The 27,580-nt window shown below is 52.1% G+C and overlaps 1 protein-coding gene across 7 annotated transcripts in view; it reads right to left on the bottom strand.

The window, feature by feature from the left end:
- Positions 1-7,970: 7,970 nt before the first annotated feature.
- The window catches only part of Dctn1 (dynactin subunit 1), a 34,744-nt gene continuing 15,134 nt past the window's right edge, over positions 7,971-27,580 (bottom strand). For 2 of the 7 annotated variants that reach the window (XM_040737674.1, XM_005078315.4), the window contains exons 2-32: positions 25,621-25,866; positions 25,335-25,413; positions 25,130-25,164; positions 24,512-24,532; positions 21,971-21,988; positions 20,611-20,631; positions 18,809-19,000; positions 18,279-18,476; positions 17,929-18,133; positions 17,756-17,834; positions 17,464-17,623; positions 17,254-17,358; positions 16,886-17,077; positions 16,690-16,806; positions 16,313-16,465; positions 15,309-15,469; positions 15,027-15,195; positions 14,155-14,223; positions 13,905-13,967; positions 13,657-13,806; positions 13,353-13,514; positions 13,140-13,271; positions 12,813-12,938; positions 12,240-12,382; positions 11,856-12,022; positions 10,633-10,647; positions 10,321-10,454; positions 10,005-10,197; positions 9,324-9,403; positions 8,825-8,914; positions 7,971-8,439 (exon numbers count right to left, since the gene is read on the bottom strand). In XM_040737674.1, coding sequence (XP_040593608.1) covers positions 8,302-8,439; positions 8,825-8,914; positions 9,324-9,403; positions 10,005-10,197; positions 10,321-10,454; positions 10,633-10,647; positions 11,856-12,022; positions 12,240-12,382; positions 12,813-12,938; positions 13,140-13,271; positions 13,353-13,514; positions 13,657-13,806; positions 13,905-13,967; positions 14,155-14,223; positions 15,027-15,195; positions 15,309-15,469; positions 16,313-16,465; positions 16,690-16,806; positions 16,886-17,077; positions 17,254-17,358; positions 17,464-17,623; positions 17,756-17,834; positions 17,929-18,133; positions 18,279-18,476; positions 18,809-19,000; positions 20,611-20,631; positions 21,971-21,988; positions 24,512-24,532; positions 25,130-25,164; positions 25,335-25,413; positions 25,621-25,848 — 3,795 coding nt within the window. In that variant the 5' untranslated portion in view covers positions 25,849-25,866 and the 3' untranslated portion in view covers positions 7,971-8,301. Of the gene's footprint in view, positions 8,440-8,824; positions 8,915-9,323; positions 9,404-10,004; positions 10,198-10,320; positions 10,455-10,632; positions 10,648-11,855; positions 12,023-12,239; positions 12,383-12,812; positions 12,939-13,139; positions 13,272-13,352; positions 13,515-13,656; positions 13,807-13,904; positions 13,968-14,154; positions 14,224-15,026; positions 15,196-15,308; positions 15,470-16,312; positions 16,466-16,689; positions 16,807-16,885; positions 17,078-17,253; positions 17,359-17,463; positions 17,624-17,755; positions 17,835-17,928; positions 18,134-18,278; positions 18,477-18,808; positions 19,001-20,610; positions 20,632-21,970; positions 22,314-24,511; positions 24,533-25,129; positions 25,165-25,334; positions 25,414-25,620; positions 25,867-27,580 lie in introns of those variants that run through there. The other 5 variants (XM_013119232.3, XM_040737673.1, XM_013119233.3 and 2 more) reach the window with 5 other exon arrangements.

The following is a 27,580-nucleotide window of genomic DNA, read 5'->3' as shown; positions in this document are numbered from 1 at the left end:
AGGAAAGTGGGCGCAGCAACTTCCTAAAGCTGGAGCAGTAGACCCCCACTCCCACACTGCAACTTCCTAAAGCTGGAGCAGTAGACCCCACCCCCACGTTGCAGCTTCCTAAAGCTGGAGCAGTAGACCCCACCCCACACTGCAACTTCCTAAAGCTGGAGCAGTAGACCCCACTCCCACACTGCAGCTTCCTAAAGCTGGAGCAGTAGAGCCCACCCCCACACTGCAGCTTCCTAAAGCTGGAGCAGTAGACCCCACCCCACACTGCAACTTCCTAAAGCTGGAGCAGTAGACCCCACCCCCACACTGCAGCTTCCTAAAGCTGGAGCAGTAGACCCCACCCCCACACTGCAGCTTCCTAAAGCTGGAGCAGTAGACCCCACTCCCATACTGGCATGAGGCTAAGCTCTCAGGGAACCAAGAGGGGTGGAGCCACCCAGCAGAGCTGTGTGACAGTAGCCTGGCTGTTTAAGGCTTGTCTTACCTGGTCAGAGAACACTACAGACATGCAGAAAGCCAGGTGTGCGCGCATGCGCGCACACACACACACACACACACACACACACACACACACACACACACACACACACACACACACACAGGCTGTTTAAGGTTTGTCTTACCTGGTCAGAGAACACTAGAACACTACAAACACTACAGACATACAGAAAACCAGGTGCACACACTCTCTCTCTCAATAGTACAGTATACTTCAAATGTGTTTAGATGCTGAAGAAAATGAGTATAGACAGTCATAGAAAAAATAGTTTAAAAATAATAAAGTTTTTAAAGAGAGTAAAGTAATATAACAAGAATAAGCCATGTAAGGATGGGAATACACAGGGAGTCTGGATCCTATATGATGCTTTATTGGCTTTGAATTTTTTAAATGCTAATGTACAAAAAACAGTAACTGCTGAGACATTGGATTTATCATTTGTTACTCTAATTTCTCCTTTTTTGCTTTTAGAATTCATATATTAAAATTTATATAAGCAGAGGCCTGGAGAGGAGGCTCAGCAGTTAAGAGTTCTTGGCACTCTCCCAGAAGACCTGGGTTCAGTTCCCAGCACCTGCATGGTGGCTCACAGATGTCTGTAATTCCAGTTCCATGTGATCCAGCGCCTGCTTCTGGCCTCCCTGGGCATCAGGCAGGTGACACACAGACATTCACGAAGGAGAACACCCACTGCTGTCAACATTTCTTCCCAGTGGGAGACATTAACCACATCTACATCTCCCAAGGTCCCGAAAACAAACTGAGGCTCGACTCTGCCAAAGTTCACCTGGGAACAAACGAGTTTGCTGGATTTCACTAATCAGAGCATAGGTGAAGGGTTATTTATGGGGTGTGGGTACTCCTCCCTGCGGTGCCTGCGCCACAAGCAACTCCAAGGTATCAGGAAAAGAAAAGACAAGATGTCCAGCTATTTGTACTAAGAGAATGCATGTGCTGCCTTTATTGCCAGAGAGAGAGAGAGAGAGAGAGAGAGAGAGAGAGAGAGAGAGAGAGAGAGAGAGAGAGAGAGAGAGAGAGAGAGTGTGTGTGTGTGTGTGTGTGTGTGTGTCTTCATTGCAAGTGCTAAGAGGTCTCTCTCTTGTAGGAGGGAGCAGTCTTATATATAGTCTTACAACACAGTAGAAAAACCCCAGGTGGAAGAGAGTGTATTTTCCTCCGACTGGATGTTGATGTGAGAGGGTCAAGGCCAGGGCAGGAATCCGGGACTAGAAAACAGGATGGACTTGTACCCTGTGGGGGCTGGGGCCCAACACCTCCCTGCAACAGGCCGTAACTGCGAACCCTTTGCCCAGCATGGACAAGGGTTCCCCACAGTTGCATAGACCTAGTCATCCCGGGTCCATATACTCTAGTTCCATGTGCAATTAAAGCCGAGTTGCATGCAACTGGTGGTGGGGAACCATTGGATACTCAGCTGAGGCTCTTGTGACCTCATAGGGGTTGGTGGGTGCAGTGATCAGTTCATATGCCCAACCGGGATAATCCTTCTGCAAGGGGGAGCAGCAGAACTCCCCAAGAGAGCAGTCTCTTGGGTTTGGAGGACAGTCACTCATACATTCATAAAATGAAAAAATAAAATGAAAACAAATTACCCAAGCTAGGTGTGGTGGCCCATGCCTATAATCCTAGTACTCAGGAGATTGGGACAGAAGGACTGAAAATTTGAGGCCAGTCAGAGTTATGTGTCAAGATTCCCCCTACCCCCATCCCCATGCCCTCTCACTCTCCCATCCCATCAAAAGAAACAGGGCTAGAGGTCTAGTGAGATGGCTCAGTGAATAAGGTTGCTTGCTGCCAAACTGTGAAACTGTGCAGCCTGAGTTCCATCTCCATACATGCTGAGAGGAAAGAAGTGACTCCTGAAGGTTGTCGTTGGCCTTTACACATGTGTAAATAAACAAATGTTATACCAACAACAAAAAGGCTGGGCCAGACGTGGTGGGGCACACCTTTAATCCCAGCACTAGGAGGCAGAGGCAGGTGGATCTTTAAGATTGGGGGACCAGCCTGGTCTACACAGAGAGTCCCAGGCTAGCTGAGGCTACATAGTGAAGCCCTGTCTCATAAATAAATAAATAAATAAATAAATAAATAAATAAATAAAAAGAATGAAGGTTGGGATCCAGCAGTTCAGTTGGCATGGTTGAACCAGGGTCCCATCCCCACTGCTGCATAAACCCAGTGTAATGGACATTCGACTATAATCCTAGCATTCAGGAAGAGAAGGCAGGAGGATCGGAGGTTCAAGGTCATCCTTGGTTACGTAGTGAGTTTGAGGCTAGCTTGGGCTTCATAAGACTTTGTCTCAGAAACACATGATGATGATGATGATGATGATAGTAATATGATAATAAACTGTAGAAGTCATCTCTTAGTTTTTGGTTTGAGTGCTAACAAATAGAGTACATCCTTCACCTGTTTTTCATGAAGGGATGAGAAGAAGGATTAAAGGTGGCTCCGGTCTGTGTTTGACTTCACAATACAGAGGTAAGCCGTGTTTACTCCGTGAGTTCATAAAGCTTTAGTTCACACCTTTCTCAGCTGCTTACGTGGGCCCTGTGTCCTGCCAGAATGCCGGTACTGGACTGACCCCCAATCAGAAGGGTCTCTTAACAGTCCACAGCATCTCAACAAGCCAGTGCTGCAGCTGGAGGGCCCCGCCAGGATCTTCAGAACCAAGAGGCTAAGGCCTTGTGTTGTAAGAGGGTCTGCTACAATGGCAGTCACTGCAGCCTCCACAGTGGGATGTCAACACTTGGCAGGGAACTTTGTGAAGAGCAGGGAACACTGGATGGTGAATAACAATATAGTAGCCCGGTGTTGGTGGCGCACACCTTTAATCCCAGCACTCGGGAGGGAGAGGCAGGCGGATAACTGAGCTCCAGGCCAGCCTGGTCTACAGAGCTAGTTCCAGGACAGCCTCCAAAACAATACAGAGAAACCCTGTCTCGAAAAACCAAAAATAAAATAAAATAACAATATAGTTTTCAAGGGGCACTAAGTCAGCTAAGTTTGTCACCATAAGCTCACCACTCCATTAAACATTTACATTACATTCTTACATAATAAAAGTGAATCTCTGTGAGTTCAAGGCCAGTTTGGTCTACATTAGCAAGTTCCAGGTCAGCCACAGCTATATAGTGAGACCTTGTCTCAAAAAACAAAAAACAAAAAAACAACAAATAAATACATAAGTTAAAAAAAATTACCTGTGCCGGGCGGTAATCCCAGCACTCGGGAGGCAGAGGCAGGGGGATCTCTGTGAGTTCGAGGCCGGGCTGGACCGATAGCCTCCAAAACAATACAGAGAAACCCTGTCTCATAAAAACCAAAAAAAAAAAAAAATTACCTGCAGAAACAATGGCACCTATGAAAAGTGCCTCTGGCCTCTCACTTCAGACAGACAAACTTAGTCTACTGGTTAGGCTTCACACCCAGTCCCAAGGCAGAGTTTTGTAGCAGCTCAAAAATCACAACAGAGAGACTTATTAGTTACGAATGCTCGGCCTTATCTTGTTTCTTGCTAGCTCTTATAACTTAAATTACCCTATTTCTCCTCATCTATGTTTTGACTCAGGACTATTTTCTTTCCCTTCCTTTCTTCCTTCCTTCCTCCCTCCCTCCCTCCCTCCCTCCCTCCCTCCCTTCCTTCCTCTTTCTGTATGTCTTACTTTCCTGCTGTCTCCATGGCGGCTGGCTGGCTTCTGGCCCCAGATATGTCCCTCTCTTTCTCCCTCTTCTCTTCCCCTTCTCTCCAGAGTCGTCCTCCTGTGTTCTCTCTGCCTGCCAGCACCACCCCCTCCACACACACACAGACACCCTTCTTCTGCCTAGCTCCTGGCCATTCAGCTTCTTAATAGACCAATCCGGTGCCTTAGACAGACAAGGTGAAACAGCAACACATCTTTACATAGTTAAACAAATACAGCATAAACAAAAGTAACACACCTTTACAGAGTTAAATATTCCACAACAGCTACATTAGTGGCCCTGTGCTTCACAAAGGTGCTTTCATGTTGGGAAGGTGATGCTGGACCTAAGAATCTACTCAAGAAACCTAAAAAGAGAAGGCTCCTGGGGGCAGGGTTAGGAGTGTTGACACTGTGCTTCTGCTGAGTGCCGACCAGTCAGTTTGGGTCTAGCACTTGTGGGGCTGGAAAACCACTATTAGCATGCTGTATGCTCCATCCCTGGTGCAAAGCAGCCGCCAGCCTGTCCTCCATCATCTCTGTTTCCACAAATCATCCCGTCACTTGCCTGGTCATCCACGGGCCACCTAAGACCCTCAGCTCTATGACACTCTCCAAGGAGACAATGGAGGGATGAACTGGGATACCACAGGGCAAGTGAGAGCCTGGCTCTCCTTTCTCACCAGCACAACCTGCTTCTCCATTACAGAGATCCTGTCCACCAGGGCATCAGGCACCTGAAAATTACAAAGATCACCTCCCGGAGCTTTCTTGTCTCTGAACTCTGGGGTCTGTCCTCCATTTGATAGAGGACATGAGGAAGAGATGGGGACATTGTCATATTCTGTATTATAAAGACCAACTTGTGCCCCATACTGCAGAATCAACAGGTACATGTTACTATTAGCATGCACTAACCGGTAATGCTTTTTTCTGCATTATCCGTCCTGCACAAATGCACCTGGAGGGAGCGCAAGGCTGGTAACGGCTGAACTCACACGCAGATATCCCGGGTATCAGAAATGGAGCTGAGCTCCTGGACAGAGGGTAGACTCTGCAATGCAGTGACTGGCTCTGGAGATGAGCTGGAAAATCCTCTTTGGGGTGTTAATTCTACCTTCTCTGAATAAAGTTCTACTTCAAGATTCAACTAGTACCTATTCATTGGCTTCAGGTTATACTTCTGCCCAGATGCTTTCTCTAACATCCTAGTGGCTGTTGGGAGTGGGGCTCAGTTCTCAGCACTACTCAGGTCTCAGTGCTCCCTCTGAGCAACCTGAAGTCCCAGGGAAAGACAGCTAACCTCTCCCAATGAGAGTAGGTGAGCTTCCTCTCCATCGGGGGTAAGGGTGGGGGGAAGGGGAAGAGCAAGTGACCAGCTGTGCCTTTGGTGGGCCGTGAAGAAGCAATGGCCACCTCTGCCTTTCATCTCCTTTCCCTCATTGCTGCCGGGACTGCATCTTCCAAGAAAGCACTAGCAATTAAGCTTTGCCTTCCACTCAATTTTCTAAGTAACCAGAAGTAAGACAGTGAACTTGGCCAATCCATTCCTTCAACCACCACGGGTGAGCACACTCCCAACTCACTTCCTGCAGAGCTCCACACCTGGTAGACCCAAGTGCTAAACAGACAGCAACAGATAGCCGTCTACCCAGCGTTCCCATTGGTACCTCAAACCCATGCCCTCCTTAAGCACGGGCCCTTCTCCCGAGGATGAAAAGATGGAGGGTACCCCAAAGGGGGGAGGCAGAGGAGTTACTTGGCAATGACCATGGAAACAGATGCAGCATAGTAGCAGCCCATACTAAAAGAGGTGAGTGATCTGTGTGCAGGGCACACTATCTCATGAAACCTTCATGGCCCTGAAGCATCATTGTCCCTCACTGTGCAAATAACAAACTCACAGATTAGAAGTTTGGGTCATATCTGTAATGAGATCTGGTACCCTCTTCTGTCAGGAAGGCATACATGCAGGCAGAACACTGTATACATAATAAATAATATAATCAATAAATAAAATCTTGAAAAAAAAAGTTTGGGTCATAAAGCAACTCACACTTCACACAGGCCTGGAACAAAGCTTAGAACCCAAGGAGCCACACTTTTCCCATTTGGCAACACTAGAGAGTCTTGAAAACAAAACAAAACAAAACCAAAAGACAGAGATGGGGCAGGGAGGGGGGAGACCGGTGAAGGAGACAAACGGTTTTTCTCCTTCATGGGGAGGGGACCAGAAAGTGCAGGGGAGTATGGGAACCCCAGAGGTTCACCAAGGCTAGGCACATGTGGAGGGGCAGACCCATAAGAGGCTGGAGAGATTGGCAGAACCCAACCGTGGATGACCTTGTAAATCCTAGACCCTTGGGGGTGGGGAGCTGAAGCTCCACCAGCTTGTATTTTAGAAGGGTTCACCTGGCACTGACAGTGTACAGGACTGGTTGAAGAGAGGCAGTGGACAGCGGGTAAACAGTTTGCTGCTGCTGGCATTCCTGCACAAGCAGCTGCATGCTGTCAGAAGAAAGCATTTAAACCTGGACAGACTTAGGGGCTGGGAAGATGGCTCAGGTGGTGAGCTTGTCATCTATCTCTGGAGCTCTCTGGCCAGGCAAAATCCCTTAATCAGCCAAGTCCAAAGCCCCAGTGAAAGACCCTGCCTCAAAAAACAAGGTGGGCAGTTCCTGAAGTTATTCTCTGACCTGTACACACACACACACACACAGAGCAACCCTTGTCACTAGTTTTTTTTTTTTTTTTTTTTTTTTTGGTTTTTTGAGACAGGGTTTCTCTGTATTGTTTTGGAGCCTGTCCTGGAACTTGCTCGGTAGACCAGGCTTGGTCTCGAACTCACAGAGATGCACCTGCCTCAGCCTCCCGAGTGCTGGGATTAAAGGCATGCGCCACCACCGCCCAGCCCTTGGCACTAGTTCTATGGCAACTAAGTCCTACATCCTAGGCCTCCCTGGTACATAGCAATCCAAGCCTTAGCACCTAAAACGGCATTAGCCATATATACTGTCTTGAGTACTGAGGAAAGTTTTCCAAAGGACTTACCTGAAATCCCAGCAAGAACGGCTAGAGACAGGGTATTCAAATGCCACAGTCCACTGACCTTCCTAGAGAGTGTTCTGATTGCACATGAGGCCCCCGGGCTCCCTATCTGCTACTTCCCCTCCAGCCAGGCCTCACTCCTGAGTACTGAGCCCAGTCCCCTCGACTGCTCCTTGAGAACATCTTTCCTCATGTGGCCAATAGGAGAACATTTGGAAGGGCTGCTCAGTAAATACCCGAACTAAGCCCTGAAGTTCTAGAATAGCAACAGGCCCAGTGGTCTCCCTCCTGGAAGCATTTCAACAGGTCTAGATCAAGACCAGAAATCCCAAGATTCACAACAGCAGCTCCCATGGCGAACAAGCTTTGTGACTTGCATTGTTTCCCTGGGTTAGTAAGTGTTGATCTGAGAGCCCCAAGTCCAATGGAAAGACAAGGGTCAATGCACAGGAAAGACCATATCACTCCAGCTCCAGAAAGTGGACCGAAAACATCCAAGTTGTAGGGAGTGGAATGGAGCTGGATGAGAGAGGGGCTCCCACCCTCCCACTAACCTCCCATCCCCTTTTGCTCAGAGTAGCTTTCTGCACATGTACTGGGGCACAGCCCTTCCCCATCACTAGGCGGTGGCCCACACAGCTTCTTCAGCAATCCTCCTCCACCCGTGCTGAACCAGTGGGCCCAAGCCCCACTCAGAAGCACACAGAAAGCAGTGAAGCAGAAAGAAGTTACTTTAATCAAGGGGTGAAGCCCTCAGTCAGGGAGACCTCACTCGATCCTTAGTGGAGAGGTGTCAGCTCCCATCCAATGCCCTGAGGCCCCTCAGGAAAGAGGGGGCAGCTGAACAGCAAATTAAACAAGAGGCCAGGGGTGGACAGGCAAACCCAGGTTATGGAAGCAGCGGGACCCTGACCAGACCGGCAAAGCTGACCCAGGCAAGAGCTTTAGTCCACAGGTTCAACCTACGAGTGGCTAAGGCGGCTGCGCACTGGACCGTGGTGCCAGGGGGACCATGGGTCAAAGGGGACAGCAGGGGAGGAGTGCTTAGGAGATGAGGCGACTGTGAAGCTGGTGCAGCTGCTCCTGGGTCAGCACCAGGCGGTGTCGCTGTCCTAGACCTGCCGCACACGAGAAGGTCACTTTGCCCATGTAGACTGTGTCATCTTGCTGCTCTTCCTTGGCCTTGTGTTAGGAAGAGAAAGAGGACTCAGGTCAGGGCTGAACTCGATCATGGGCCAGAAGGGTCCTGGGTACCAGCACTGTGGCAGCCCCTGGACACTGAGGCTTCTGAGTTCTGACATCACAGCGACATCTTTCAAATTAGAACAGTTGAGTCTAACAAGGTAACCTGAGTCCCTCCGGGTATAAAAGTCAGGGCAGGTGTTACTTCTATGCTGGAATATTCCAATCTCTAAGTGGGAAAGCACTTCGGGGTTCTGGGCACGTAAGACTTGGCCCTGCTAGTTAAAGCAGGTGTGAGGCTGGGTCCGAGACCCAGGAGGAAGGGGAGAACCCACAGGAGCACCCCGCATGGTGCCACCATCCCCCACTGCATGCTCCCCCTTACCCTGAGGAAAGCTGATGAAGGGAAGGTGGCAAAGTCAGTGCGAACCGTAGCTCCAGGACGCTGAGTTACTGTCTCCTTGAGGACCTCATCCTGGCGGGGAGGAGGGAGACAGGTTCATTCAGGGAACTCGGCTTCAGAGAGAGGCTACTTCTGGGGACTTAGCTTTCCATCACTACACTCTTGTTCTTGTCTCTGACACAGTCCCTGTCCAGCATCCCCATACTTCACACACCTTCACTCTTTAAGGCCTAACTCAGCTCCTAAGGCCTCTAAGAAACCACGGACAAATACTCGAGTTCTAATGGTTTCAGCTGACAGACGCCCGGTCAGCACCGGTGGTTCACCAGCCTAAACAGGATCCCACTTAGGCACTTTGTGGAGAATGCTCCCTTCCCTCCCACCCGCTCCCCAGTGTGCCGCAAAGCATGGAGCAGGTCCAGAGAGACCCCAGAAATGCGTGGCTCTACCAAGGGTGTGGGAAAGGCAGGGTATGACTGACCTTGAGCTTCTCAATGGTGTCACTCAGGGACCTGAGCTGAGACACTTGTTCCATAAGCTGAGCTGATGGGCTCTTGGCAGCTGTGAGGAAGGAAGGACACTGAGGACACCAAGGTCCATCCGAGCCGCTCAACTACACAGTCAGGAGCATCGGTACTGGACCCACTCAGCACAGGCACTCCAGAGAGAAAGTGTGCTCTGGTGGGAAAGCCTAGAACAGAACCCCAGCTGTGGGGAGACTCGATAGGAGGACAGGAAGTTCAAGGCTGGCTGGGTAACTTACTGAGACCTTGTTTCAAAAATAAACTGAAAAGACTTAAAAAGTGCCAGGCATGGAGGTACATGACTCCAGTCCCAGCACTCAGGAGGCAGAAGCAGGTGGATCACTGTGTTCAGAGCCAGCCTGCTTTACAGAATGAGTTCCAGGACAGCCAGAGCTACACAGAGAAACCCTGTCTCGAAAATCAAAACCAACAATAAAGTAAGAAGCTGGGGCTACAGAGCGTTAGTCCAGCAAGCTTGAGGCCTTCAGTTCAATCCCCAGTGAGAGAGAAGAAAGAAAGGAGAGATGGGGGTGTTCGGAGAGACTATGATTGAGAACTAGGGAAACTGAACCCTGCTAGAGGAGCCTTGGGGGAAGGAAGAGGCTGCAACCATCATCTCAGGAGTGGAGAACACATACCTGGGCTGGCTCGAGTGATATCTACTACATGGGTGCGTGTGCTCAGCTGGTTTAGTGTCTCCAACAGCTGGCTGGTCTTGCGATACAATGCCCCAGCTACGAGTTCACCACCCGGGCCCTCGTGGGGCGGGAGCGAAAGCTTTGCAACATGCAGAGGGGGCAGAGCGGCCAAGGACGCCTTCATCTGGGCTCCCTGTCAGGATGTGGGAGGAAACAGGAGTCGTGGTAAGCGATATGAGGTGGCCTTTGCTCTCCATCACTGGGCAGGCATGCTCCAAGCTCCAGCCCCACGCTCCCCACCAGCCCAGCGCCTTACTCTGAGGATGCTGTTCTCATGCTGGAGCTGAGAGATGTGCAACCTCATGGCAGAGATCTGCTGCAGCAGCAGTGGTGAGTCCTTCACCGGCCCCGGGCCCGGCAAGGCACCTGCAGCCTGCCCAGGACTGCCCCCTGTGAATGCCACACACAGCTGCATCAGCCCTGGCTGCAGAGACGGATCTGGACTCTTCCCCTTCCCCCCTCCCACCTCCACTTCTGAGGGCCATGGGGAGAAGCCTCATGCTGTCCCTAGTCCCAGTCCCAGTCCCCCATGGCCTAGTAAACCCCAGCCACCGGGGTGAGTCTCTACCTCGCTGTTGTTCTTCTGTGTGCAGGAGAGCCCGTGGGGAGCAGAAAGAGAGAGGGGGATTAGACAATGGGGGGACAGGATGAAACAGAGGACTCTGGACATGACATGCAGAAGACCCTTTTCCTCACAGCAAGGTCCTCTCTAAGACCCGCCTCTGCCTTTGGTGAGAGCTGGATGAGAAAGGAGGGCGAGGCAGGCCACGAGTGGGCGCACACTGTGTGAGTGGCGTGCAGGAGGCATTTGGGGGTGGGGCCTTCCTGCCTCCTGCTTCATCTCCAGGAACAGCGTGGGGAACCCTGCAGAGGACGCCCCTCAGTGCTCACCAGCTACAGGCTTAGGGAGAAGAAGGCAGAGGCACTCTCCCTTGCTCTGAGGCAAATGACCTCCTTTTGATGGGGCATGTCATAATTTAGAAGCAGAATTTGTTCAAGAGCCTGAACTACAACAACCCAAATGGGGAGTCTAAATATTCTCCCAAAGAATGTGGAGCTGTCTGTACTGAGGGTGTACAATGTCACAAAGGTACTGTCACCTCCCTGACTCAGGTTGTATCTCTGACAAGAATTTTGATGAGAGCAAGCCCTCAGTAAGGTGAGCAGGGGGAAGCCCAGAGACCTTGGTGCTTTAATTATGGGGCTAGGAGACCATCCTCTGGGGGTGAAAAGGTTAAGTACAAAACTGAAGGGAACCAGAAACAAACCAGGGCAATGAGAAGCAAGAGGCAGCAGCCTCTTACCCAGGGAATTGGGAACCTGGAAGACAGAGAACTCCACCGAGGCTCCCTGACCTACCAAGAGGCTAAGCAAAGGTCAACACAGAAGCCATGAGCAAAACTGGGAATATGCCAGGGAAATCCAGGAGGAATTCCAGGAGCAGGCACGCTGCGGGACCATCAGACACTGGCCTCAGGCAAGGCTGGACAGCCCAGAGTGTGGCCGGGCCTGTCTTGCACATGGGTGGGATGAAAAGGCATTGGGCAGATCGGAAGGGACAGCTAGAGCCTAACTTGGTTGTTACTGTGACTGCACTGACCGTCTTGGTAATACACTACTTTACTCAGTGGGTCTCAAAACTTATCTTCACGGCAAACGAAACCTGGTGACAGTAGGCAGAGAGAAGCTGGGCAAGCGCGTTCTTGGCTGACACCCAGAGTATAGGCACCTGAGGCCAATCTAAGGCCAAGAGTCTCCTTTGGACCAATGCCACCCAGCCACTGTACTCACCACCAGCAATGCCAGAGACCAGGGTAGCAATGCCTGAGGGAGGGGGGCCCCGGAGCCCCTCAATTGTGCGCTTGGACTGGCTGTTCAGCCGCTGCTTTAGCTCTGCCTTCTCTGCCTCCAGCTGGTCGATGTCGGCCTGGAGTGCATCCATTGTCTCCTCAAAGTCTCTGTGAAAGAGAACCTGGGCTCAGGCGTGTCCCTTCCTACAGCCCCTGTCTTTCCAGCCCTGACAGCAGGTCCCTAGGGACAACCCCAGTACAGCTGGAGCAATGCAGTGAGTGGACTAGGGAAGGAAAATGGCTAGTCAGACTACAGGAGAAAGGCGTCACTAGTGACAGAAAGCAGGAGAGGTGGAGGACACAGGGCCCCAGAGTGGTGCCTGACTTTTCCTTCTTGCGCAGCAGGGTCTGAGTCTCCTCCAATCGAGTCTGGACTTTCTCGATGCGCTCATCTGCATCCTTGGCAGCGCTGTCCAGCTTCTTTTCCAGGAGGCTCAGCCGCACGTTGGCCTCACTCAACTCCTCTCCCTGGACAACGCAACACTTCTAGTTCCCCAACATTCTCCCTGAAGCCCCAGGCCTGGGTCAGGCTATGGGATGTGGGGCTCCCTCCCGGATGACCCCTAGTCACTGGCCCCACTTCTTTCCTCCAACCCCACGCCATCTTGATCCCCACTGCCAGGGCCTGCAGCTGCCCAGTCCTGCACACGCCCCAGCCTTCCCCTTGGTTTCTTAATTGATGAATGTTCTGTGTATGAGTATTTTGACTGCATGCATATCTGTGCACCATGTATGTGCCTGCTGCCCTCAGGGGAGGCCAGGAGAGGGCATTGGATCCCTTAGGACTAGAGTTAAAGATGATTGTGAGCCACCATGTGGGTGCTGGCAATCAAATCAGGGTCCCTTCAAGAGCAGCCAGTGCTCTTAACCACACATCCATCTCTCCAGTCCTCTGCACCTTAATCTTGAGTGACTTCTTTAACTCCTTGATAACCGTCTCTCGATCTTCAAGCTTCAAACCCAGACCTTCAGCATCTGTGATCTCTGCACGCAGGGCTGCAGCCCGAAGTTCAACCGGAGGAGGCTAAAAGACAGAGTGGGTCAGAGGGTGGAGGCAGGGGAAGGGACCACCTGTGCCCTCCTTTCAGAGACACCCACAAAGAAGAAATCATTCTGACTTCTAGGCAGGAGACTCCTCCCTCCAGACTCCTCACCCTCCACAACCAGGACAGCTCTGCAAGTTGCACCTCTGCAGGCCACTGGATCCCCAGAAACCTCCACCTACCTTGCTGGGGGGCCGCTCTGCATCGTACTCGCCCTCCTGCATGGCTGTGGCCAGCTTGTTCATCGTGCTGATGAGGATGGTGCATGACTGGCGCAGATACTCATAGGGGCTGCTAGAGGGGCTCCCGTAGATCTACGAGAGCCAAGGGCAACTGTGAAAGGCCAGCAATGCTACTGCCTCCCCAAGTCCCACAGCCCGAGGTTCCAGGCCAACCTGCTCGCTTGCTTTGAAAGCCAGCTCCTCCAGAGCAGCCACAGGCAGCCCCTCATTCTCTGCCAGGGGGGCAATTAGCTGGGCGGCTGCAGCTGCCACCTCCTGCAGAACAGCTACCACCCATGTCAAGTGCTTCCTGCAGTCCAGGAGTGTGTCGGACACCTGTGAGACAGGATAAGGTCAAGAGCCCACCTGATCCAGCATCGTAGTTTCTGGCTTCCCAATTTGGTTCCCTGACCAGATCCTAGGCCCCTCCTGTCTCTGCTTAGCTTCCTTCCCCCACAATCTCAGCCCTAAACTAAACCTGTGATCCAAAGGCCAGCGCTGCCGGGATCCCAGGAGCATCTGTCCCTGGCATTCGCCTTCGGATCTTCTTGCAGAACTGGCGGATGTCACTGCATGATGTTTCCAGGTCTCGGAGAAGAAGGGCAATATCTGTTGCCTCCTGCCCACCCTGCACAGGAAAAGGAAACATGCAGAGCCAAGTCAGCATTAGCACTGGGGGACGTGGGGGAGGCACGGAGAGAACCTCAGATCTAGATGTGCCCTCACCTGCAAGAAGGCACGCAGCCGGCCCACCTCCACGCTCATACAGTCCAGGGCACTCTGGGTGAACTGTGCAGAAAGAAACACGTGGTCTTAGCCCCCAGTGTGAGCGCTTCTGTCCGTCATCATCTCTAAGAAGTCCCAGCCTCTGATGACTACCCACATAACGCATGGGCCCTCTACCTCCGCTGATCTCTTGATCTGATTTCCTTCCCTCATCCCTACAGCAGTCTAATCACTGATGCACACACGTCACCTTGATGTGGTCAGCCAGCTGCATGGTGGAGTCCTCAGGTTGTTCAGCAAGGTGGATGCTGTACAGGTGCTGAGGAGCAATGGCACAGAGACAGCCTTTAGTCTATGGGAGGGCAAGGGCTAGGAGACTGTCCTCTTCCCCAACTAGAGCGTGAGCCCTGGACACTGAACTTCCCAAAACCTCTAGGCAGCTACATTGCAAGGCAAGTTCACAGCAGAGCAGATGAGAACTAGGATTGGTGGCGGAGGTCCATAATCCTAGCCCTGGGGAGGTTAAGGCAAAAGCCTCAGAGTTCAAGGCCAGCCTGGGCTACAGTGAGACACTGCCTTATAAAAAAAACGACCACTGAGATAGCACAGCAGTAAAGACACTTGCTCCCAAGCCAAGCAACCAGATATCAATCCTCAAGACCCATATGGTTGGAAGGAAAGAGTTAACTTCCTCATGCTGTCCTATGACCTCTGAATGTACACCGTGGCACAAGGATACACATATACACACACACGTGCGCATATACTACACACACAATTGTTTTTTAATCCAGACATGATTGTGTACACCTATTATCACATTATTTGGGATGGAGGCAGGAGGATCAGGAGCTCAAGGTTATCTCTGGCTACATAGCAAGTTTAAGGCCAGTCTGGGTTACACGAGACCCAGTCTCAAAAAGAACAGAAACAAAAAAACTAGGCCTACCTCCTCCAACAACAAACCTCCCCCAAACAACAATAAAAATAAAACCAGAGTAAACTGGGTCTCAAGCAGCCAACCACAGACATAAAACCTTGTATACCTCGGCAACAACTCCCATTAGGTAGACATCCCCTCCTGCCCTGCCGCTTCCCCAAGCCTGAATTCTGGCCCCAGACCTGGTAGTACTTGATGGCCTTGGTGAGGGGCTCCACGTTGACAGTTTCATCCAGCTGATCCTTGTGCAACAGCTCAATGAGGAAATCTAAGGAGCGCTCGTGGGCACTCATCTCCGGGTAGAGGCTGCCCACCTTCTTATACACGTCCACATTGCACTGAGAGAGGGCACTGAAGACCAGAGAAGGGCTCTGTGAGGCCAAGGTCTCCAGGCATTATCTACAGTCCAGCCAATCCCAGGCCCATGGGCCAGGGTGCAAGGGACGGGGTAAGGTGTGTCTTACTGCTCATAGCGGTGCAGTGTGGCCTGCAGCAGACTCAGTGAGTACACCAGCCCAGCAGCAAAGCTCAGCTGCTCGCCAGCAGCTCCTCGAAGCCCAGGTCGCTCTGAACAGTTCTCACTTAGGTCAAACTTCTCCTGGGCCTGCTTCCGGATGAGCTCTGCCTACAGTAGGAAAAAGATCAGGGTCCTGGAACTGGGAAGAGAGGACAAAGAACACAGACCCAGGGTCCCATGGCACGCTAACCAGCTATGTGGAGGGTATGAAAACACAGGGGAGAAGCAGAAACAGCTCTCAGATTGGCAGGAGGTCACAGAGGAGCAGGGTCATGATGGCAGGAGCTTGTGAATGGCCAAGAGAATGGAGGACAGTAGGACCATGTGACTTAAAGCTGCTGCTCGCCCAGTCTATCTAGAATATTACCCTGCCACTTATTCCCTAGCTAACTCCTGGTCACCTATGATCTAGTTTAAATGTTACTCCTTCCCCTTCAGGAACCTTCACCTTTGCCTAAAATGGACCCGCAAAACTGCCTCACAAGAAGGCCACTTCTCTTTCCTGGATGTTTCCTCTTATCTGGCAGAGGCTGGTTTCAGGCCCCTCCTGTATACACTAACACATGATGTTTGAGCACCTCATGTAAAATGCACAGGATCTGCATGGAAACTATGTGCACACGCCCGTATACATTAATCCACCTCTAGGTTACTCATAATTACTAACACAAGCTAAGAGGTACAACGGCTACACTGGATTGTTTAGGACAGTAAGAAACAATTGTACATACACACGGTTTTCCTCCAAGTGCTTCTGATCTGCAGGAGGTGGGAGGCGCGAGGCCGAATGTGGCAGCTGGCTCTGCAGTCACTGAGGCCTTGCTGCCCGAGCACACCTCCCCTGCCTGAAAACCCTGGGCAGACGGCGCCTGCTGCCTCCTTTCACGCCCTCAACGCCAGGCTCACAGCAAGTCTACAGACTCTATTGCTCATGTGACTGACTGGCCGTACCTTGCAAATGAGACGGGGCATAAGTAGCAGCACCAGGACACAGTCATGGTCTCCACCTGGCCGAAGGAAGCTGTCAGGCATGAAGGCCGTCAGCAGGGACATGTGCCGGTTGGCCTGGGCCACCTCCATCTGTCTCAACTCCATCTCAATGGCCTGTGAGGTGGACAGGGAGGAGGGCTCTCAGCCCCGAGGGAACGCTGCAGGGCCACCATGCCTTGCTTCAGCAGGCCCTCTGTTTCGAGAATAAGCCCAGGACAGAACCCTTCCACAACTACCACACAAAGCACCCTGAGTCCAGAACCCCACACCATGTCAGTCCACAGCTAACCCAGGCTGGACTCTCCAACACCTGGCTTCAGGGTGCCCACTTTTCTGACCTTGGCATGAGCCTTGGTCTCGGCAAACTTGATTTTGAAATCAAAAGTCTCTGGCGGCGGCTGCTGCTGTCTCTCCACAGACGCTTCCTGCTGGTTTGTCAGCTCCCGGTTGACATCCTGAGAACAGACAGTGAGGTACAGTGGGTGCTGGGAGCCCTAGCACGACTGTTTGCAGAAGACGGGGCAAGGCAGGCACCTGCAGGTGTGCGGTCAACTGGCGGTACTTCTTGATGGTTTGCTGATAGTCTGCGACTGTCTCCTGGGCCGCTTCCACCCGCTTCTGGGCCTCCCGCACTCGGGCACCGGCCATGTCCAGCTGCTCGCGAAGCTCCAGCTCCGTCTCACGTGCATTCTCCTGCAGCTCATCGTTCATCTCGTTCATCGCTTCCTGGACGCCACAAAGATGGGAGAGGGCACGGGCAGGGTCAGGATGGCAGGGACAGAATGGTCCCCTTACCACAAGCCCTGCTCAAAGGTCCAGGGTCTGAAGCCAGTCTCTCTCAGAAGGTCCCTTCCAAATACTCCCCATCAGGGTCAGCAGTCAGGGCTCCGCTTTTCTCTTACCAAATCCCCCACAGTCTCCCGCAATTCGCGCACTTTCTCTTCTAGGTTCAGGTTCCGGTCAGTCAGCATCTCCACCATCTCCTCGGCACCCAGAGCAGCATCCACCTGTGTTAAAGGAAAGGCCATGGAGAGGTGCTGCCGTAAGGGCCTAGCGGGAAGAGGGCAACAGGAGCTCACCACAGGGTCTGGGTGAGGGCTGTGCACTCAGACCTGTTCCTTGAGCTCATCGATGGTGCCCTCCGCCTGGCTCAGCTCCTCCTGAAGACGCTCCCGCTGCTGCCTCACAACTTCCAGCTCCTGGTTCTTCTTTTCCATGAGCTTCTGCAGCTTCACATGCTCCTGCTTCTCTGAGGAGGAGAGATCTCGCATCCTGTGGGGAAGTGGAAGGAGCAAGGGAGGGAGCCAAAGAGAAGACAGAGACGGCAGAAAGCATGCGTCAGTCACAAGGTAATGAGCGTTCCACTCCGCCACTCCAGGCAGGAGAGGGCAGAAGAAGGCCTACCTCACCAGGGCGTCCTTTAGGCGGGCGTTCTGCTCCTCTAGCTGCTTGAGCTGGTAGCTTGATGCAGCCCCGTCTGAGCCTGGAAGAGCAACAGTGTGTCCATGCTGGTCTTATGCCATCAGCCGCCCCCCCCCGCCGGCCCCCCCCCCCCCCCCCCGTTCCTGCTGCCTTACCTTTCTCTTCAATTTCAGCCTTGAGGATCTCCAAGTCCGTGGTGAGCTCATCCACACGTTCCTTCAGTGCCTCTACCTCCTGCTGCAGGGACTCAGCCCGCTCTTCAGCCATCTCCTTGTCCAGAGTAGCCATCTCAATGGCATCAGCTGTGTCTGCCATCTCCTCCATGTAGCGCTCTTTTGCCTCCAGGGCCTCCTTGGCTTCCTGGAGGTTGGAGGCAGGCGGAGCTGGAGCCGAGTCAGTCCCAAGCCGCCCTTTCTCTTGGGGCACCCTATATTCCAGCCTGGTTCCTAGTTTACATCTTTGGGGTCCTCCCCGTCCCGGGCACCAACATCACCCCGAGGCCCACCTTCCGCGCCTCTTTGAGGCGCCGCTGCAGGTCTGCCTGCTGCTCCTGCATCTTGCTCTTCCATTCCTGCACCTGCTCCAGCTGGATCTTGTGCTTCTCCAGCTCTTTCAGCTTTGCCTTGTCTTCTGAGCGCTTTAGACGCAGGGTTTCCAGTTTCTCCTCCAGGTCCCGCACCTGCGCCCTCAGCCCTTCCTCCTCCTGCCGAGAGGGAGGCCCCATGGTTTGTGCACAACCCCACCCCACCCTAACAACACTGAGCTGTAGCAGAGACAAGAATGGATAAAAACATCTCCCTGGACTGAGAATCAATAGCAAGCGGCGTACAGACACCTAAGAGGAAACCATGGCACACGACATCAGGGGAAGTCTAAAAGGTGGGGAGGAAAGGATGGCTCAGTCGAGAGCGAGATACCCACACGCTATGTCCCCACTAGTGCTTTCTGTTTCAGTCCCAGCTCTCCCCAACCCTAAGGAAGTCCCAGCACCTCGCCGGGGTCACAGGCGCCTGGGTGCCTTGATTCTAACCTTACCTTCGAGGGAGATGGAAGTGGGGGTGCTGCTCCAGGAGAGGTGAGGGCCGGTGTGGGGATGATGGGTGCTGCCAGCGGGGTCTGAGCTGGAGTACTGGGCTCACTGCTGCTTAGTTCACCAGCTGATGCCGATCCAGAGGGACCCAGGGAGCTACTGGCCCCAGCCACCCCAGTACTGGCTGGGCGAGTAGGCTATTAAGAGGACAAGGGCAGGCCACAAAGAGAAAATGGGAATGCGAGAGGAGAGACAGCATGGGAAGGAGGCAGAGGAGAGAAGGCAGAGAGCATTGAAAGCACAATGAGGCCAAGATGCGGAGGGGGACAGTGACAGATCCAGAAGCAACAGGACAAAGGACAGTGGAGAAAAGGAGGGAAGGATGGGAGACATAAGATTATAAGGTGCCTCCCTTGGCACTGTGTACACACTCTTCTCGCTCTGGCATGACCTTCAGAGCAGGATCTTACGCCCCAGAACTCTCCTCTGTGACCCACATGTGATCATTCTAGCAACTTCTTAACACTCCCATTCCCATCCTTGTGCTGGGTCCATGTCCAGCTCCCCCAGCAGAGAAAAGTGCCTCAATGTCATTTCCAGAAGCAAAGAACAGATTAGGGATTGTTCTCAATTGTCACGTTTTGTTCCAGAGAGCTGGAACAAAAGTATGGTTTCAGGCTTGCTTCCCTGGTAAGCCCCCCCAAGTCTTGGGAACTGAGCTGAATGTCACTCATTTGGTGTATGTCAAGGGATTCTATAGGCTATTGGGCTGAGTTGGGAACGGTAGGCAGACCACCCTGGAAACAGGGCAGAGTATATCCCTGCGCTTCCTCCTCCAGGACAAAGCTCTAGTCAAGTAACAGTATCCAGGACTCCATAAGGCTAGAGTGGAGAGCTGGCCAGCTTCCAGGAAGCCACAAACACAGGAGTAGACACTGCTACCCCTGGCAATGCTGAACCCCAAAGTTCTCCTGGTGAGCTGACACATGAAAACCACAGTCCCCACAAATGCTCCCACCCTGAAGCCTGCAGATACTCACCCCCCCTTACCCAGATACTGTGTACTGTCAAGATCCTCACTTCCTTTAATCTTACCCTTCAAAGCTGGCCAAAGCCTGTCATGATTGGCCATAATCTCTCTTACTGCTCTCCCCTACTCAATCAAACAGGCTAAGATGGCCTCTTTTTTTTTTTATTTTTTTAATTTAAGTTAGAAACAAGTTTGTGTCACATGTCAATCCCAGCTCCCCAGTCCCCCACCCAATCTCCACTCGTGGGTGTCAGTGAAGAGGCCTAGGTAATCTATGGGGCCTTGGGTAGTATTTATCCCTGGCGTACAAATAGACTTTGAGTGCCCATCCCACAATGAGGGATGCTCTCTCAGCCTGGACATGACAGACTGTAAGATGGCCTCTTAAGGATTAGAAGTTTCCAGGGCTAGAGAGACGGCTCAGCAGTTAAGGAGTTCTGGCTGCTCTTCCAGAGGACCCAGGATTGATTCCCAGCACGCAGATGGCAACTCCCAACAGATCTGACACCCTCTCTTGGCCTCTGAGGGCACACACGCGGTACACATACATACATGCAGGCAACATTCATACACATAAAATAAAAATAAAAAAAGGATGAGAAATCGTTTTTCCAAAAGGGTTCAGTGACCAGCCTCAAGCTGCTCTTCACCTCAAAGACAGCCCTCTGTACAGATAACCAACATTTACTTGCTAGCATGCATGCATGCCCACATACATGCATATGCCTGAAACGCGTGTGCACTCAGCATGGCCTACAGAGACCTGCTTGTTCTCACCTTGGGCCGTCGAGTTGTGGTCTGGGCAGGCAACAGGAGCCAGAAGAGAAGTGTCAGGAAAGAAAGGGTCATGGCAGAAGGACAGAGGTAGCAATGAGAGCAGAAGCAGCAACAGACAGAGCCAGCCCCACCAACCCCATCCCACCGCCTCCCTCAGGGAATCACCACTGTACCCACTCCAGGAGCTCACAACTCCCGCTGCCCTGTGCGTACCCCCATTTTTACTCAACTCTTGTAGGCCTCACCCTTCAGATACCCTGCAGATCCCAGAAGTCCTGTCTCTAGGCTGAGCCACAGGAGAGCAAAGGCAGCAGATGGCAAGGTCTCCAGAGACTGGCCTTCTGTGAGGGATCTCCCACTCCAGCCTAGAGGCCCCGCCCAGACATCACTCCCAAGGACTTTCCCAAGTCAGCCTCTTCCATCAAGTGCTAGACTCTAGAGAGGACACCCAAGGACCCAGCCCATGACAAGAGTACCATACATCCAGAAATGGGAACTTAATTCCTAAGACAGAAAAAAGGTGTGTGTGTGTGTGTGCGCGTGTGTGTGTGTCCCTGCCTCTCAGGTCTGGGTCTTGTAGCAGGCTTATCCCTGAGGCAGAGGGCTCAGGTGTCAGGACTATGAATACTGCATCGGTAAAAGCCCACAGCTCAGCAAAGTAACCCTCCCAGCTGGAGGAAAGCAATGGGGGTGATCAGAGCACATAGGAACCAGTGTTCTAAAAGTGACCCAGGAGGCCTTTGGGTTACTTCGAAATAGCAAAGGGGCAATTAGCTCCAAATCCCAGGGGACTGCTAGCTGTGCCTCACGGCTCTAGGAAAGACAAGATTCGGCTTGAGCTCTCTTTTCAGCAGACACCGAATCCAAGAAAACCAACGTCCACCCTCTAGTCAGGACTAATTCACCACAGCTATGAGTCAAAAACTCTTCTAAGGTCCTCATCCTACCCTGATAACTCCCTAGCACAAACTCTGGGGAGGCGGAATGCTGGGAGAACAAGCAAAGGCTGGTAAGCAGGCCTGCTTCAAGCACCGATACACCTAACCTGCTGCCTCAGGCTGGACCCCTGGAAACCCTCACAAGTGAGTCTGCAGTAAAGGCTGCCTCAAGCCCAAGCCTGTGAGGCCACTGGACATACGGCCTACAACCCTCAATCAGAGCCCAAAGCAAGTAGATCAAGAAACAGATGTCCAGGGGTGGGGCACAGTAGTGACACACACCTCTCCCTGCCCCCCTTCATCCTCACCCTCCTCCCCCAGCCAGGTAGACTGATGAAGTCAATCAGCCCCCACCCCCACCCCAGCAGCCTGCTTCCATCGCCCTGGCAACCCGGCAGCAGGACCAGAGCAAGCAAGAGTACCTTTCGGGCTGTCGGTGCCTGTCTCATCATTGCAGAAAACCACAGAAAGCCAGGAGAGGAAAGAGAGGGAGAACAGAGGAGGGCAGACAAACACAGGAGGAAAGACAGACGAACGGAGGGAGGGACAGGCGGCGGAGACAGGAGATTAGTGCATCAAATCCCAACAATGCAGGCTTTGCTTCCGGGCCTGCAAAAGGCTGCTGCGGTGACACAGAGGCGCTGGCAGGTGCGCAGCAAGGCAGCAGACGATTGAGAGCTCCGGCAGGCTTCAGCAGGCTCCGGAGCCTAGCCTGGCCCAGGTCGCCAGCTTAAGCTGATGGCAGCCTCAGTGGCCGCAGCAGCAGCAGCAGCAGCAGCAGCAGCTCCACCTGACGTCATGCACCCACCCTCCTCAGCTCCATGGGGGTGGAGCTACCAGGCCTAGGTCACCTAGCAACCACCCAGAACCGGGTGGCTCCTCCTCCGGATGGGACTCAGTCCTGCGCAAAGCCGCCCTTCCTCTCTGTCACACAAGGTTCTAGCTCCACCCTCTTCTTCCCCTCCAACTCCAAGACCTTGCTTCAAAAAGCTGGGCCAGGGGCCTTTGTAGAAATGGCACATTACGGAGTCAGGGAATTTGTGGATGTGAACAGAGGGCCTATCGGCTCCATCAACCTCTCATAATTACATTCTGACCCCTGGCAACCCCATCACATCCACTGGTGATACCCTTAAGTCTCTTATCAGGAAAACATAGTCAGAGCACCCACCCCTCCAGCCCCTAGCTCTGAAGAGTGCAGTGACTAGGGAATCCTGGCACATACCACTGGCAGCAGCAACAGTTCTAATTATAGTGTTGGGCTCTTCCCTCACCTCTCCAAGCTATACAGAGATGAAAGCCTGTGTCTAAAACTTTCTAGAAAGGGCAGGTATTTTTAGAGGCGCCTATGTTCTCCCTCTCAAAACATTGGTTTGGGGGAGCTAATGGCTCTTACAGAGAACTCAGTTTGAATTCCAAGCACTCACTTGGTGGCTCACAACCATCTGTAACTCCAGTCCCAGAGGCGTCCATCACCCTCTCTGGCATCTGCAGGCACTGCTTAGACATGGCATACTGACATACATGGAAGCAAAACACCCATACACACGAACACACATACACTGGTTTTGCTCTGGATCTCGTTCCCTGTTCCATGTGGGATGACAAGGGAAACTCTGGCTAAATGATATGCTTTGACCGGAGAGAGCAGGTGACACTTTTTAGTGTAAGCAGTTGAGGTGGGGCTGTCACATTTCACCAGGACATGGGCATTGCTCATACCCCTAACCAGGGTCATGCCAGCCTGCAGCCAGAGCTCTTCCAGCCTCCTACTGTGGTTTCATGCCCTTCTTTCTCTATTCAGGGACCTGAGGTGAACTGGAACACCAACCACAAGACAAAAGTCAAGGGTGAAGCAAGTCCCCGTGCGTTTGGATGTGACTTGCATCCTCTAGAGCACTATCTGCCTTGGAATCCTATTCCTACGGGGAGCCAGGACCCAGGACCTAAAACAAGTGCTGGCACGTGGCCTCTACCATGGTAAGACCCCAAGTCTTTCCGATGCCCACCAGGAGTTGAAAAGACGCTTTCTTCCCCTTCCCACCATCCCAATCCAGAAGCTTCCCATGGAACATCAGGAAGGCCTAAGACAGCCTGGCATCAAGGAGCTCACAGTACTGCACCCGTGGCTCACATAGGCACATTCAGGGCAGAAAGAACTCGGGCAGAGGCCCAGGGCAAGGGCTGGTGTGAGGAAGTGGTCATGGCAGCAACTTAAGTGTTTAAAAGTCCACGGAGATGAGCCGGGCATGGTGGTACCCACATGTAATCCCAGCACTAAGGAGTCTGAGGCAGGAGGACTGCCACAGGGTTAGGATAGCCTAGTCTACATAATGAGTTCAAGATAGCATGAGCTACGAAGTGAGACCCTCTCAAAAGACCTGGAGAAAAGTCTGTGGAAGGGACAGGGAGGTACAGTCAGGATCCTGGGGGTGGGCCTCAGACACATACTAGACTAGGGAGGGCAGTAAAAGGTCACCAGGCGTGTGTGTGTGGGGGGTGCATTTGTGGCAGCACTGGTTCAAAGGGAGGCAGACAAAGTTCTGACTTCCCAACTGCTCTTCAGAGGTCTGGCCCCCTCCTCCTTGTACAATCATTCTTTATCTAGTACTTTCCCAGCTCCATTCCCCCAATATGTCCTGCCATCGCCCCTAAGCCTGGTTAAGTGAGAACTCACTGTAGACCAGCTGCTCTGATTTGCCATCGGCACCTGGAGTGTCTAGCTGGGAGTCTAGAGCAGGTAGAAACTGTCTCTGGTGAGTGCTGCTTTGGCCTGGACCCTGAACCTCATGGACTTGTTCCCCTCAAAGGTACTCTGGGAGTCGAAATGCCATTTCCTCTGGCCATCCCAGCCCCATAGTTACACACAAATGCATGCAGCAGTGGGGTGGAGGGACATGCAGGAGAGCAGGACGGGCTCACAGGCCACCCACCCACCCAGACCCAAACAGTAAACACACCACCTTCTTGGGCTTCAGTCCCCGCTGCATGAGGAGTAGGAAAGGGCAGAGTTAGAGAAAGACTGCCTGGCCAGACGTCCTGTACACAAATGTTAATACCAACTGAGGTGAGCACAGGCAAGGGTGAGGAGGTCAGGCAAACTTCAATCCCCCGGGCAAAGAAGGGGTCCCTCAAGGATGTTCACCCCAGCTCTGAGAAACTGGAGGTACCTCCCAACCATCTGCAGAGGATGTCACAGGGAGCTGGAAAGGATCCTCTGTATGCATCTAACAACACTTGTGAGCAAAAAAATCCTTCTCCCACTACATTCCACCTTACCCCACCCTGAAACCCTCAGGTCTTGGCATCTTTGGACACCAGAAGGCAGAAAGCTGGCTACACTACTGGGGTTAGGCCTGTCCTTCCAATCTCCTTCAGCTAAATCCCATTTGACCCTAACAGTCTTTTCTGCCACCTTTATTCTAGCACTGATGTAGCAACTCATACCCAGAAAATGTCCTTCTTGGGGAAGTTAGACCACTAGAAGTTCAGTTTAGACCTATCCACTGCTTTGACCTGTAGCCCTGGGTCTTCCTCCCTCCCTCTCTCTGCTACTCCATCACAGCCTCCAAACCACTCACCAGTTTGCTGGTCTTTGCAGCTGCATCAGCTCCCTCTGTAGAAGGCAAACAGCAACAAAGTACATTTATACATAGGGCAAGGGGGAAAGACCCCTTCAGTTGGATAGGGAGGACAGAGCAAAGGAGCACAGAGCTGACGCCCTGTTGATAGGAGATGGGCAAAAAACTTGGATGTGAAGACACATCTTCAGTGTGTAGCTAGTACCTCTCTTGAGGACCTTTGAAGCAGAAGAATCAGGAGTCTCTGGGGAAGTAGTATCTGCTCCATCCTCGAATACTTGGATCTGGAGCCAAAGAATAGACTGCCATCAGATCAAGAATGCCTGTAATATGGGTCCCTTCTGAGCTCCCAAGCAAGCTGGGGTAAGGGTGATTTCCCCTTCTCCCAACCACAGCCTTGTGTCCCACCAAGGAAAAAGGAGAACCTACACACTAGTGGCACAAGCAATAGATGTGTGTGCATGCGTGCACACACAAAAACGGTGAGTTACCTGGGATTGGCGTACAAAGATGCCATGGCCTTCATCACATGTGAAATACTTCCTTCCCTGGACAGTGCCATCATTCTTGCCTTTTGCTTCGTCCAGGATCACACCCACCCATTTGCCAGTGGCAAAGAGTGTGGCTCCAACATAGGCCACAGTGCCTCGGTGGCCTTTTCCAATGACCTCTACCCGGGAGCCTACCCGAAGGGGCCGGGCACTGGCCTCGGCACTCATCCTGCTGCCACTCGGAGTCTGAAAAAGAGACATATGCAGACACATGCAGTCAGAGGCTGCAGACAGGATCCCGGACTGAAAAATAACACGTCATCTCCTTAAACTCCATTCTGAGGGTGAAGTGAGCCCACAAATTTCCCTTTGAAAAACATCAGTGGCATGACCAAAATTTCTCCAAAGCCAGGTACAGGGGCTTACACCTAGGATATCAACACCCAAGATGCTAAAGTAGGGGTGTAGCCATGAGTTTGAGGTCAACCTGGACTATATGTAATAAGTAAAAAGCCAGCGTGAGCTACATAATGAGACCTTGTTTCAAGAAACAAAAGCTTGTTTTGATAGCTCACACATGTAACCCCAGCACCTGAGAAGCTCAAACAGGATCAACATGATCTTGAGGCTAGCCTGAGCTACACGGTTGAGTTCCAGGTCAACCTGACCTACAGTGAGACGAACCTCAAAGGGAAATAATGTCATGAAAATGAACAATAACAACAATCTTTAAAAATTTTTTAAATGAAATTTAAAAGGCATTCCAAAATCCTCCAGAATCTACTAGAATTCTTAAGAATTTAAATTGTATAACAAATTAGGATTCACTGGTAGATCTTTGAACGTCACCATATGGCTGCTTCTTGGATGTACTGCCCCCAACGAGAGGAAATAAGTACAAGCAGAAAGCTCAATTCAGACCAGGTTCCCCACAACCCTGCCTCAGGAACCAGAGCTGAGAAAGTGGTGGCTCAGGGTGGTCCTCCCCACTGTCCTCCATCTTCCTTGGAATTCAAATGCCTTTCTCTGGGTTCTCCACTCCATCCATTTCCTTCTAAGTAAGTGTGCGCATGAGTGTGTTTCTTAAATGTTTTCTTATTGTTCTTTGAGACAGGATATCACTATTACCCTAGGCTGGTCTAGAACTTGCAATCCTCCTGCCTCAGCCACCCGAATGCTGGGATCACAGCCACACACCAGCACATCCAACTACTTCTTTTCAGAGGCACAGAATGGCACCTCTTTCCAGGCCCTCAAGCCACCATCTCTCCTTCCTGACAAGAGTCCTGTCACTCCATCCACATGTCCACCTGACATTCCTGGACGACTGACTACTCCCATTCACCATCCATCTCCCTCTTCCTGGTCCTTGTCCTGCTCTGCTCACTCTCCCTCAAGCTCTAGAGATCCTTCCCCAGTTCATGCTGTCACAAAAAGAAAAACACATACACAAAGTACCTCAAATTAGCCCCTCATTGTCCTCAGACCCTGCTCAGTAATTCAACTGGGCAGGCAAAGGAATAAACAAAAACCCTGTCCTTGGGAAGTTCCCAGATTCTTACATATCCGTGATGACTGCACACATGAAATTAGGTCCCAAATCAGACCGTGATTTGGAGGAAAATCACACCTAAGCCATTTTTAGCAATAGCTGTTCTATGAACCAAAGAGCTTGCAGGAAACAAGTAAGGCAAGGAAAATGTGACCCCACAGTCCTGAAGATACAGGGGGTCCTCCCTGACACCCCACACCCTCTGCACAGCTGGCCAAACCTGAAGATACAGGGGTCCTCCCTGATACCCCACACCCTCTGCACAGCTGGCCAGGCCTGAAGATACAGGGGGTCCTCCCTGACACCCCACACCCTCTGCACAGCTGGCCAGGCCTGAAGATACAGGGGGTCCTCCCTGATACCCCACACCCTCTGCACACAGGCTTCAGAAAGGAGTCCTCCCAGAGC

Source organism: Mesocricetus auratus, unplaced genomic scaffold (genome assembly GCF_017639785.1).
Source record: "Mesocricetus auratus isolate SY011 unplaced genomic scaffold, BCM_Maur_2.0 Super-Scaffold_100676, whole genome shotgun sequence".
Classification (NCBI taxonomy): Eukaryota; Metazoa; Chordata; class Mammalia; order Rodentia; family Cricetidae; genus Mesocricetus; species Mesocricetus auratus.
Note: the sequence above shows the minus strand (reverse complement) of the source record. Positions and strands in the feature narration are given on the sequence as shown.